At 41.6% G+C, this 13345-nt stretch overlaps 1 protein-coding gene across 2 annotated transcripts; it reads left to right on the plus strand.

Annotated features, from left to right (window-relative positions):
- Positions 1 to 1468: 1468 nt before the first annotated feature.
- On the plus strand, positions 1469 to 11305 carry LOC149323887 (ankyrin repeat domain-containing protein 34B-like). 2 transcript variants are annotated; one of them, XM_089512659.1, is made up of 2 exons: positions 1469 to 1550; positions 8999 to 11305. In XM_089512659.1, exon 2 carries the CDS (start codon positions 9044 to 9046, stop codon positions 10544 to 10546), a length of 1503 nt encoding a protein of 500 aa, XP_089368785.1. In that variant the 5' UTR covers positions 1469 to 1550; positions 8999 to 9043; the 3' UTR covers positions 10547 to 11305. The 2 variants fall into 2 exon arrangements, with proteins under 2 accessions (XP_089368785.1, XP_089368795.1); XM_089512669.1 differs by lacking the exon at positions 1469 to 1550 and adding an exon at positions 2584 to 3453.
- The last annotated feature ends 2040 nt before the right edge of the window (positions 11306 to 13345 follow it).

Genomic DNA, 13345 nt, shown 5'->3' on the forward strand with positions numbered 1-13345 from the left:
TAAAAAGAGAAGGAAGGGCAGATGATATACACCAATCTGCTCACAACACTTTGTGTGTGAAAATAAGAGGAGGGAGAGAAAGAGAAAGTCTGCATCTGTGGAACTTGCTCCTGACTGACCAGCAGCTTTGAAAGGCTCCCAACCTGGGTGTGTGTATGGAATACAGCAACTACAAGGCTAGCATCCAGTAGTTACACATTGACCTGAGAGTAGGGAATTCAGAGAACAGTGCCTTTCACAAAGCAATTTTTGTGGCCCCCTCTCTGTCAGAAAAATAAAATAAAAAGGCATGCATAAAGTAAGGCTAAGTAAGGATCATGTAGTAGCCCCTTTGAGATTAACTGAAAGAAGCTTGTAGCATGACCTTTTGTGTAGCCTTGAGTCTACTTCCTCAGGTTGCATCTGCACTGCAGAAATAATCTGGTTTGACACCGTGTTAATGGCCACGGCTCAATGCTGAGGAGTCCTGGGAATTGTAGTGTTCTGAAACATTTAGCTTCTGTGTCAGAGAACTCTGGTGCTGCAGCCAATTACAATTCCCAGGATTCCTTAGCACTGAGCCATAGCAGTTAAAGAGCCCATCCACATTGCAGAAATAATCCAGTTTGACATCAGTTTAACTGTCATGACTCCATGCTGTGGAATCTTGGGAACTGTTGTTTGTTGTGGCCCCAGAGCTCTCTGACACAGAAGGCTAAAGGTCTCTCAAAACTACAGTTCTCAGGATCCGATAGCATTGAGCCAGGACAGTTAAAGTAGTCTCAAACTGGATTATTTCTGCAGTGCCAATGCAGCCATAGACTGCCTTTTTAGAGCATGCTATTTGTAGTCATCATCACTCTGAGGAAGGCAGCATCCACGCTGCAGAAATAATCCAGTTTGACACCACTTAAATTCAGTGCCATGGAATCCTGGGAATTGTACTTTTGTGAGAACTTTAGCCTTCTCTGTCAGAGAGCTCTGGGGTCATAATAAACTACAATTCCCAGCATTCCATAGTATGGAGGAAGGGCAGTTAAAGCGGGGTTAAACCAGATTACTTCTCAGAGTGGATGCAACCAAAGTGGTGTGGAGATGGATTATATCTGCAGTGTGGATGCAACCAAAGTGGTTCCAACCTGGATTATCTCTGCAGTGTGGATGCAACCAAAGTGGTTCCAACCTGGATTATCTCTGCAGTATGGATGCAACCAAAGTGGTTCCAACCTGGATTATCTCTGCAGTGTGGATGCAACCAAAGTGGGGCCACACCAGACTATTTCTTCAGTGTGGATGTAACCCAAGAGGGGTCAAGGCAGACTCTTCCTTCCGTGGGGGTGCAGCGCCTGAGAGCTGTCCAGCGTCCCCAGCCTCTTCCCTGCCCTGAAGCCCCCCTCTCCCTGAGCCCCCGCCTCCTGGGCTTCCCGATCCCAGCCCAAGCCCCTCGCTCCTCGCTCCTCGCTGCTGCTGCTGCCTTAAAGGGAGAGGCAGCAGCCCAGCTGCAGCCCCAGGAGCTCCGCGCCGCCCGGCAGCCGCTGCCTCTGGAGGGCCAGCCTTGGCCAGGAGAGCAGGTAAGCCGGGAGCAGGAGGAGGAGGAGGGCCAGGGCGCCCCAAGATCTAGGGGGAGGAGGAGGACAGGGGCCCAGGGGAAGCCCCCGAGGAATGCAAAGCCCTGCTGCTTCAGCCCTGCTCCTGGGCAGAAGGGGGAAAGGAGGACAGGAGCCAAGCCAGGTTCAAGACACTCCTAGCACTAGCCAGGTTCATCCATGCTTCTTGGTCCTGCTCCACATGGAGGGCATTTGGGAGATCCCTTCTGGGCAGGAGGCTGGAATGGAGGTCAGGACCAAGGAAAGCTCCAAACCCTCCTAGAGGTACCAACCCATGCCATTTGGTCCTGCTCCAATGGAGGGAGTTTTTGGAGACCTCTCCTGGGCAGGAGGCTGGAATGGAGGAGGTGCCCAAAAAGGAGCTCAAATACAAACCCATTCTGTCTGGTCCTGTTCCAAATGGAGGTTGAAAGGGAGGACAGGACCAAAGGAAAGCTCAAAGCAACATCCGTTCGTACTTCTTTCGTCCTGCTCCAAACGGAGGACGTTTTGGAAACCCTCCTGAATAAGAAAGTTGAAATGTAGGACAGGTCCTGGAAAGGGAGGACACCTGATCACCCTGGAATAGAGGAATGAGAGTTCCTGCATGGCAGAATGGGGTTGGACTGGATGGCCCTTTTGCTTCTTCCAACTCTAGGCTGTGACATTCTGAGTTGCCTCCTGAGCAGAAGGTGGAAAGGTGTAGGAGAGGAGCAGAAGGGGACCAAAGAAATGCTTAAAAACACTCCATATCAATCCCTGCTTCTTCAGTCCTGCTCCAAATGGAGGACATTTTGGAATGCTTCTTGGAGAGAAGGTGGAAATGCAGGGACAGGGCCAAAGACAAGCTCAACACGAAAAGCTCATGACCCAAACCAAACCAAAACCTAAATTTCAGAAGGAATTCCCAAACGTCCTCCATTTTGAAGCAGGACTAAAGAAGCACGAATTGATATTGATGAGTTATCGGTATCAATTCATGCTTCTTCAGTCTTGCTCCGAATGGAGGACGTTTGGGAATTCCTCCCGGATAAGAAGCTAGAAATGTTGGGACATGACCAAAGAAGAACTGAAAACACTCCTGTCAGTATCAGTTCGTGCTTCTTTAGTCCTGCTCCCAATGGAGGACAGTTTGGGTTTCCTCTTCAACAGAAGGTTGAAATGTAGGACATGACCAAAGAAGTGCTAGAAACATTTCATGTCAATTCATGCTTCTTTAGTCATGCTCCAAGTGGAGGGCATTCTGGAATTCCTCTTGGACAGAAAGTGGAAAGGTAGGACAGGTTCTGGTCACCCTGAACATTTTGAGTTTCCTCCTGAGCTGAAGGTTGGAATGGAGGACATGTCCTGGAAAAGGAGGATGCCTGGTCACCCTGGATATTTTGAGTTTCCTCCTAAGAAGAAGGAGGGAATGGAGGGTATGTCCTGGAAAAGGAGGACCTCTGGTCACTGGACATTTTGAGTTTCCTCCTGGAAAGAAGGTGGGAATGGAGGACATGTCCTGGAAAAGGAGGACCTATGGTCACCCTGGACATTTTGAATTGCCTCCTGGAAAGAAGGTGGGCGCGGAGGAGATGTCCTGGGAAAGGAGGGTGCCTGGTTGGTTCCCCAGTTCCTGAGGGCAGAACAGCTTCTCCCCTTCAGCTCTACCTGGCATTTGAGTCAGTGCCTTTCTTGCTCTTCAGTGGAGAAGGAAAGGGACCCCTCAGGCTATATATAACAGGCAGACCAGGTGCCCTGACCACCAAGGAGGACAAGGCATCACAAAATGTGGGACATTCCAGAAGAAAAGCTCATAGAACTATCAATGCATGCTTCTTAGTCGTGCTCCAAAGGGAGGACACTTTGGACAGTCACACTCTCTCAGCCTCAGAGGCAGCCAATAAAGGTATCACAGTTTGGTGGGTTTTTGTTTGAAAAGGGATCATGTGTGTGTAACGTAGGTGTTGTGTTGTGTGTATATGTAATGTTCTACTTCATTCACCTTTACCTACTAAGAACATATAATTTAACCAATTAGTAGCATTAACCAAGAGATTTTCATTAACTAGAAGCTGCTTACCTTATTTCTTCCTGGAGTTCAGTGGCAATTTTGTGGGGTATTAGATGATTTTTAACTGTTTTCAAGTTTGTAGTGTAAGGTTTTTAAAAATGTTTTTACTTTGTGAGCTGTTTTGGGTCCCTTTTTTGAGAGAAAGGCAGCATAAAAATGAATGAAAGAAAGAAGTTGGGAGTGAATGAGGGTTGTTGTTGTGTGCCTTCAAGTCGTTTCTGACTTATGGCAACCCTAAGGGGAACCTATCATGAGGTTTTCTTGGCAAGATTTGTTCAGAGGATATTGGCCATTGCTTTCCCCTGAGGCTGAGAGTGTGTGACTTGCCCAAGGTCACCCAGTGGGTTTTATGGTCCAGCTGGGATACAAACCCTAGACTCCAGGGTCACAGTCCATTTTGAACCCTTTTGTTCTTTTTTTAACTTTTAAAAATAACATTCTTTATCCGTTCACAGCTTCCTTGATTGTTTTTGTGTAACAGCATTAAAAACTAAAGACAAACCAATTACTAAAATAGATAAACTCACTTCTGGATGCAATTCTACTTGGCCTTCAGATTACTGCAGTCTGCATGTCTTGTATTTTCCAAAAGTATATCATCCTAAAAGTACATTGTAAGTGCATTATGCATTTCTCTAACTCCCAGAGCCCTTTGCAGCTTCCCAAGCACATGCTCATATGGACATCCTCATTTGTTTCAATGCAGACTTTTTTTTACCTTCCTCCCTGTAAAATTACATGGCAACTGTATACAATCTAAGGTATTTGCAATACAAGTTTACATGCACATTTTAGAAGTGTCATGTTATGGCTCAGAAATCATTCCTGCCTCTTTTAAAAGCCCTGCAGTCAGTTGCAATCATGGCTCTTGAGCAAGAGCAACCGGGCAAGGCTACAGTGTCATGCTTTGCTAGCTGACTTACCAGAAACATCTGCCTTGCCACTTACAAAAACAGGGTCCTGGGCTAAGTGGGTCTTGGGTTTGATTTGGGAAGGGTACCAATATACTTATGGCTTCCCTCACCTGATCTTTTTTTTTAGCCTCTGTCTATATATCACTCTGCCTAGTAAAACAAGTAAGATACTTATTTTGTTCCACGTAATTTAGAAGCAAAACTCTATGGCAGGACCAAGAGAGAATGTACATGAATGTAACTGTATAACTATTGACTTGATAAAGAGAATAGGTTTTGTCAAACAGGCATCCATCCTTAGAAGTTATGTTTCTCATCTACCATAGTCCACAAATGTTTATGCTGGTCTTTCCAAACCTGGGGCCTTCCACATGTGTTGGAATACAACTCCCATAATCCTCACCCTCTCTTAAAGTGATGCTTCATTAACACTCTTTATCATCTTAGCTGATGTTTAGCTTTTTTGCTCCTCACATTAATGTTCCCATCTTCTCCCACCACCATCACCCCAAATACACTGCTTGCTTCCAAGGAAATGATGTATTTGTGGCTTGAGATTATTATGCTTCCCAACAATACCTTAAGTGTAACAAAACAATCTTGTTCTGCTGTAGAACTGTGACATGGCTCAGGAACATGTTCAGCTGCTTTAATCCAAGGGCTACAGAAATGAAATAAAATGAATGCATTAGGGTGATTATTGTCGAAAGTGATTTGAGTAGACACTTCACAAACAGTAAGTGAATTCTGTTCAGTGCTCTTTTGATGGAGAATAATATTTTTGAAGAAAACAACACTTTTTCCAGTTCTCATAATATATGAACATTGGTGAGTGTCAACCATTATATTAGAAGCAGGTGCTATTGTCCTGTCTTCTTAATGCTGATGCCAATAGTGGTCAAAGCTGTAGGCCCCAGTGGCAGCAGTGGAAACCTTTCCAAATTTAAATGCAGTACAAGTTGGAGATTTTTTCTAGAGGTGTTGCAGTGCTTGGGGAAGAGTAGCATTTTCTTCACTAGTAAAGCTCCCCCTGAAATTTAAGTTTTCAAAGGCTTCAGTTAAAATTAAATTAAATATTAAAACCAATTTTTATAAGCTTCCAAAAGATTCTCCCTTGCAGAAATTAATCTTTTAAAATGCCATCTGTTGATACCAGTGGAAGGGTTTTTTAAAATCTAATTACAGAGCAATGGGGACAGGAGGGAAGCTGCAGGCCATGACAGTTGCTTGTATCATGGGAGATACTCTGTCTTCCAAGTGATCTGATCAAACCTGAAGGCTCTCCTCCCCTTTCTTAACATGTATCTTAGGGGTCAGCATCTTTGAGCATCAGGCTTCTAGTTGATCTATTTGTTTATTTAAAAAAAACTGCTTCTCAGCCAAAAGGGATCCTGTAATGGTTTAAATATAATTAAATGGGTGAATTACAGTACATGAAGCCTGCAATCTATATATTTGTGAAATACAGGGCAACAGGCATTCATTCTATCACAAATACATCTTTATAGCTTTAAAAAAAGTACTTAGAAACAACAAGCAAAAAATGTTTTGTGGATAGTAAGAGCATGCCATTATACTCCAACTATCCAGACAGACAGACATACCAGGTATGAATGGGAGACCTCCAGGTCACTCTGTCATCAGCAGCCCTGCTCAGGACTCGCAAACTCAGGGCTGTGGCTTCCTTGATGTAGTCTATCTACCTGTAGTGTGGTCTTCCAGTTTTCTCACTGCCTTCTACTTTGTCAAGTATTATTGTCTTTTCTAGTGAGTCATGTCTTCTCATGATATGTCTAAAATATGATAGTCTCAGGCTAGTCTTGGCTTCTAATGATAGTTCTGGTTTGCTTTGTTCTAGGATCCATTTGTTTGCCTTTTTGGTAGTATATGGTACCTGAATAACTCTTCTCTAGTACCATATCTCAAATAAGTTGATGGCCTTCTTATTTTTTTCCCCACTTTCCAGCTTTCATAACCGTACATAGAAATCAGAAATACGGTGGCATAGACAATCCTGACTTTAATAGTCAATGACATATCTTTACACTTGAGGATATTGTTTAGTTCCTTCAAAGCTGTTCTTCCTGTCTTACTCTGATTTCTTGACTGCAGTCTCCACTTTGATTGATGACAGAGTCAATGTATAGGAAATCTTTAATTATTTCAGTGTCTTAAGATTCAGTAAACAGCTTGGTTGTAGAATTTTAAGCATCACTTTGCTTGCATGGGAGATTAATGCAATGGTCTTATGGTTACTGTAATTCCTGGTATGCCCTTTCTTGGGGACTGGGATATATATTGAATGTTTCCAATATAGGGCCATTATTTTGTCTTCCATAGTTGTTGACAGATTTGTTAGAACTAGAATAGATTCTGTCTGTAGCTTGAAGCAGCTCTATTGGTATGTCATCTGTTCCTGGTGATTTATTTCTCCCAATTGGTTTGAGTATATCCTCACTTTCTAAAATTGTGCATTCAAATGGTTCTTTCTTGAATGAATGTCATCCCTTCCTCTCTTTTATATAGTTCTTCAATGTATTGTTTCCATCAAGTTTTTATTTCATCCTGGAGTGTGTTCCCCTGCTTGTTGTATGCCATCCTCACTCTTGCTTTAATTTTCCCTTTGATTTCTTGGATCTTGTGGGAAGGGTCATTTGTTTTACCTTTTTTCTTGTAATTTTCTTTTTCTCACATGGGTTGTTATAGTAATTCTTTTAGTTCCTGAGCACAAGTAATTGAACAGTTACTTTTGAGGTTCTTAACCTATTTCTATCTTATTTTTGCTTCTCATCTGTCCTTAACTGCTTGAAGAGTTTTATCTGTCATCCAGTAAGGCTTTTCATTCTTTTTGGTTGCAGATAATGTCCTTTTGCATTCTTCCTTCACACCCTCCCTAGCTTCAGTCCAGAGTTTTTCTGGCTCCTAATCAATTAGGGTTAATGGTGCAAATCTATTTTTACATTATCTTTAAATTCTACCAAGATGTCCTTGAGGCTGTATTTTGGCACAGTGATCCATTTAATGGTTTTGGGTTTTTTTTAGCTTTTCTCTCATTTTTGATATTAGTAGTTAATGGTCTGTGCTACAATCTGCTCCTGGTCATGTTTTTGCAGAGAGAGTGCCGCTTCTCTGTCTTCTGCTTCCAATTATGTAATCTATTTGATTTCCATATTGACCATGTATACAGCCCCCTCTGTGGTTGCCTGAAGACCGCTTTTGCCTTCACAAAATTCAATCATTTGCTGTCCTGCTTCATTTCTTGATCCTAAGCGAAATTCTCCTACAATCTTTGCTTCTGCTCTGTTTCCTACTTTGCATTCAAGTCACCTGTGATTACCAACATGTCCTGTTTTCATGTCCTTCTGGACTCAGGAACATAATATTTCAGTTTCCTCCTCTTTATCTTTGTAGTTGGAATATAAACTTGGATTATGGTTATACAGTAGTCCCTTCCCTTACGCGGGGGATCTGTTCTGCCCCCCTCCCCGACATAAGGGAAATTCCACGTAAGCTCAAGCCCCATTAAAGCCAACGGGTCTCGTGCTTTTGGTGGCAGTGGCACGTCACCGGCGCATGCGCCATTACTCTTTCTGGCATGCAGTGCCATTTCTTCTGGCACGGCTTCCAGCATATGCTGGAAGCCGCATAAGGCACGTCCGCATATAACGCAGGCGCATATGTTTTCCCTGAAGTCTTATTGATATGATTTGGCCATATTCCTGTCATATGTGTTGTGCAGCTTTGGACTTTCCTTTCACCTCTGAGTACGTGAGCAGTTGGTAATTCTTTTGTCTTGAATCTAGCTTTTTCGTTAGCCACAGCACTATTAAATTAAATTAAATTATTACAGTACAGAAACCCAATAAAATCAATTTACAACATATAAAATAAAATAGAAGTATAAAGAACAATTAGTCACATAGCACTACTGCTCTACCCCAGTGGCTCATTGAGTGCCTTCTGACCTGGGAATCTTTTGGCACTGTCTCTTGTTTCATTTTGGATTGTCTCATAGGGATTTCATGGCAAAAGACATTCAAAAGGGGCTTACCGTGCCTCCTCCTGTACAGTTCTAATAAGAGTTAGCTAACTATCACTGCCATTGTCTCTGAGAATGTGAGACTTGCCCAAGATCACTTAGTGGGGTTCAATGACTGGATGGAAATTCGAACTTTGGTCTCTCAGTGTCCTAGTCCATCACTCAAAGTACTTGTTTAATGCATATTGCAGCTTTTGTTGTCAGATCAATAGAAATCTGGTGTTCATCTGAAAAGATATTGGTACATGTAGACAAAAATATGATTTTAAGTTTTTAAAACATCTGGACTATGATATTCTAGACTATGATATTTAACAGAGGCTTTTTTCATCTTCCCATTGTCAAATATTAGTGGGTGGGTAGATGATTAGACAGATAGACAGACATTTCTTTTAATCTCTTTATGTTTAATTTTTCTCCAATTTAGGTAACATTCTGAACAACCTTAGTCTTCAATTCAAAAACAGAGAAGATGGAGGAAACCGTAGAGCTTTCACCTGATGGAAATTCTCTGATAAAAGCTGTTTATCACAGAAGACTGCGTCTCACAAGATTGTTATTAGAAGGTGGAGCCTATATCAATGAAAGCAATGACCGTGGTGAAACTCCTTTAATGGTTGCTTGTAAGACAAACCATGTGGACCCCCAAAGTGTCAGCAAAGTAAAAATGGTTAAATATCTTCTAGAAAATAAGGCAGATCCAAATATCCAGGACAAAACTGGAAAAACAGCCTTGATGCATGCATGCCTACAGAAAGCTGGCCCTGAAATAATTTCTTTGCTACTTAAAAGTGGTGCAGATGTAAGTTTGCAAGATCATTCTGGCAACTCAGTTCTTGTTTACTCAGTGAACTCAGAAGATAAAGAAACCCTGAAAGTTCTTTTAGATGCTTGTAAAGCAAAAGGGAAAGAAGTAATAATCATTACAAAAGATAGATCTCCATCTGGAAAACAAAGAACTAGGCAGTATTTAAATGTACCTCCAATGGATAGTGATGAATCTCAGTTTCCAGGTTCTTGCACTTCTCCATCAGATGTAGAAGTTAAAACATCTCCATCTCCATCAGCAAATTCAAATCAAAAAGAAAATGCTCTCTTTAACTTTAAAGAGACTAGTTATTCTGGAAGAAAGGAAGATTCGCCTGAGCCACACTCTCCTTCAAGGAAAACACACACAGGACCTCAAGTGCAGCATGTATACTCCGAACCCTGGATGAAGACTACTTCAATATCAGAACAGAATCAAATATCATCTTTACAAAAAGAGCTTCAGGATATAACTCCTGAAGAAGAACTGTGTCTTAAAATTAATAGTCTAGCCCTGTCTAAGAGGTTTATCACTAGACATCACAGCATTGATATAAAGGATACCCTTAATTTCTTGAAAAACTTTGAGCAAACTGCCTCAAGAAAAATGTCATGTGATGAGATAAATTCTCATTTGTTATTTGGTGAGCCAAATCGAAGTGAAGTTCCTGTTGAGCAGAATCCAGATTCAGGTCAAACAAGTTTTGTGTCCACACTGAAAAGCATTGTACAAAGGAGAAATCTGGGGGCAAATCACTACAGTTCTGATTCACAGTTAACAACTAGCATAGGCCCCCTTACAGAAGATAGCAAATTGCTTCTTGGGAAAAGAAAGCTTCTCTCCCCTTCCCCATCACTGTCATCTAGTTCCAGAGAACTGATTGAAAACATGCCTCCTACTTTCTTGAGTAGGAGAAATCATGCTATTTTAGAGAGACGGGGATCAGATCACAGTGCCTTGGCTAGACCTGGTTTTCTCCCTCCCTTAAATGTGAACCCTCATCCACCATTTACTGATATTTACAAGATCAATGCAACGTTTTCTTGTGGACAAAAACCCCTAATCCCAACAGCACCCGCTTACCCTAAAGATTTCAAAAGTAAGACTCTCTTGACAAGGAGACAGTCATTACAAACTGAGCAGATAAAGCAGCTAGTGAATTTTTAGATGATTACAAGGAAACAACAGTCAATGGCATTCTAACAACCTGACTCTTCTGGAGTATGAGAATTGGCTGCACAAGCCTCTGAGTAACAATGATGTAGCAGCTCCATTTCTCTGACTCAGTTATGAATGTTTTTCTTGAGCTTCAGCTGTGAAAAACCTTGCTTTTGTTGGTTGCAGATAAAATATGGTGCAAAATATTGCTGCCTTCATAATCACTTTCTTAAGAAAGTATGCATATGATTCTCCATGTTCTGCACAGAGAATATAAATTATTTTTTTAATGAGGCAAGACTCTGATGAGGCAAAGTCTTGAGTCTGCAAATACCAAACTCTGTCTTTTATGAGACTACTGGTGTTTTCACTGCAGTGTGTGACTATATTTCAACAGCTATTGAATGACTAAGCTTTGTGCAGTGCAATAATGGGACAGATAAAAAAAATCAGTATGTAGTTAAGTATATTTAAGCCCTTGAATTCAATAGGCTTAGTCATGTCTCATTGTGGCTAGTGTCTATTATTCTTATATCAAAGTATACTTTTAAAAAGGGTTATAGATATATTTGTAATGGTGAGTGCATACTGAGAAAAAATATAAATTTAGTAACAATTTCTAAAGGTGGAATGTACGAACAATAGAAAGTATAGCCGTGTATAAAAGAGCAATTATTTAATCTATATGATAACAAATGGAAGATATGGTTTAAAATCCAAAATACTTTTCCAGCTTTACAAAGCAATTTCCTCCTATCTAGTTTGCTACGCTTTTGATGTTAATCTATGTAAAATATTTATTTAAATTAAAAAAAAACCTGTGGCGTGATGAAAGTCAACCAGAGCTGCATTACATTATTATTTATTTATACAATATATTTCAGCTGTTGTTGTTAGCATTCAATTTTTTTTTCCTGATCGTGCTCTTTAACATTACAAACAAATAGGATCTGAGGGCTGGCAGAAACCTTACATTTTTGATGATAATGATTATGATGTGTTCTTGTAGTGGTAGGAGCAAAAATTATTTATTAGGTCCAGTGCTCTTTGATTATGTTCTTAGTGAATGACACTGTAAAAAAAAATGTTCTGGACTATATCCAAGTATGGTATTGTGTTAGTATAAAGCCCATTGTGCCAGTGATTTTGCATTTTCACAGTGAGCACAAGAGTGTTATCAGAAGAGGTGATTGCAATTAGTTGTGGAAGTAGTTGTATAAACTCCTGTGCAGTTCTTTTGCAGAACCCCTTGGAAAACTGTGTAATCCAGAACAACTGCACCAGTTGAGATTTTCTCCTTACAAGTGTTAATTGGATTTAGACCTCTGTGTTTATCAAAAGCACTTGGAAATCCACAGTTCTTGTTTTAGTGTGTCCCTGACTAAGATTTAATCAAAGTACATTGGGCTTTGTCTTCTTTATTTTTGTCATTTATTCTTTTCTCCTTTCTTTCACAAAGCCTCACAATTAAACATTCAGACATTGTTGGTGTGGAAGGAGATGAGAAAAGGCACAAATGAGATACAAAGAAGGGAGCATGGGGTCACTCAAGCTGCATTGTTCTCTGTCTCTTGTGCATTAACTAGATCCATGGTGTGGGGAACCTATGGCACGCTTGCCAGAGATGGCATGTGAAGCCATTTTTGACAGCACACAGAGTGCAGGGAAGAGAAGGAACAGGTGTGTGCCTCTTTATCCTCTTCCCAGCCATTCTGGACCTTCAGCCGTCTCTGGAGAGGTAGCTGAAGGCCCAGGAGGGTGGGGAGAGAGGAGGAGGAACAGGCACATGTCTGTTCCTCCTCTTTCTGGCCATTCCAGGCCTTCAGCCATCTCCAGAGAGGCAGCTGAAGGCCCAAGAGGGTGGGGCGGAGGAACAGGCATGCTCCTGTTCCTCCTTTTCCCCACCGTCCTGGGTCTTATGCTGTCTCCAGAGAGGCACTTGAAGGCCCAGGAGGGAAGAGGAGAAACAGGCACACGCCTGTTCCTCTCCCCCAACCAGCCTTCTAGGCCTCTGGAAAGTCCCGCCTCCAGAAGGCAGAAGTCCTGCCCCCTGGACATCCCATCTCCCTGCAAGTCCTGCTCCCTGGCACCGGGTGACACTCGGTGTGGGAACAGTTTTGTTTGGGCACTTGGTCTCTAAAAGGTTCGCCAACACTAATCTAGATGTTCTGCTTGTTTGTGTGGACTGGAGGCTGTTTTAGTATGATTTCTCTCTGTATGCATCTCTGTGTAGGCTGGAGTGACTAGTTTGTATTTTATTTTGAGTTATATGATGGAGAAGACTCCTAGAAACCAAAGGCAGCTGTCATGGGAATGTAGCATGAGTAGTGATACACACATACAGAATACATATTGGGGATTGTAGGGAGAAATTCCTCCCATGGTTGTATGATGTACATGTGCAATGGTTATTATAACAAAGGACACTGTGCATAAACTCACTCACTCCCTTCTTGGTTGCTGTTATTCAGGAACCTTGCTAGTTCTAGAAACCTAGTCACGACAATGAAGTCAGAATGAGTATCTTGCCCAGGAAGGGGATATTTGTTCAGAAGCATACCAATATCTTCATTGCCTGAGCATGAAGATGGTTTTTCTTTCATATGGATAAGTCTTTGGAGATTGTGGCAGGTGCTTTTTATATTTATTCCACCTTTTGCTAGTCCTACAGACGCATCCTGTGAAAAATAGCATTGCTGTTTACTTGTCTTTTATAGAGGTGGGAAAGGGAGCTGATGTTGTAAATGTCAGACTTAATTGTATGAGCACTTTTCCTGAGAAGTGGCATTTATCATATCTCTGTAGTCA

The sequence above is a fragment of the Sceloporus occidentalis genome, unplaced genomic scaffold, assembly GCF_023333645.1.
Source record: "Sceloporus occidentalis isolate IW3139 unplaced genomic scaffold, rSceOcc1.0.p SCAF_1, whole genome shotgun sequence".
NCBI lineage: Eukaryota > Metazoa > Chordata > Lepidosauria > Squamata > Phrynosomatidae > Sceloporus > Sceloporus occidentalis.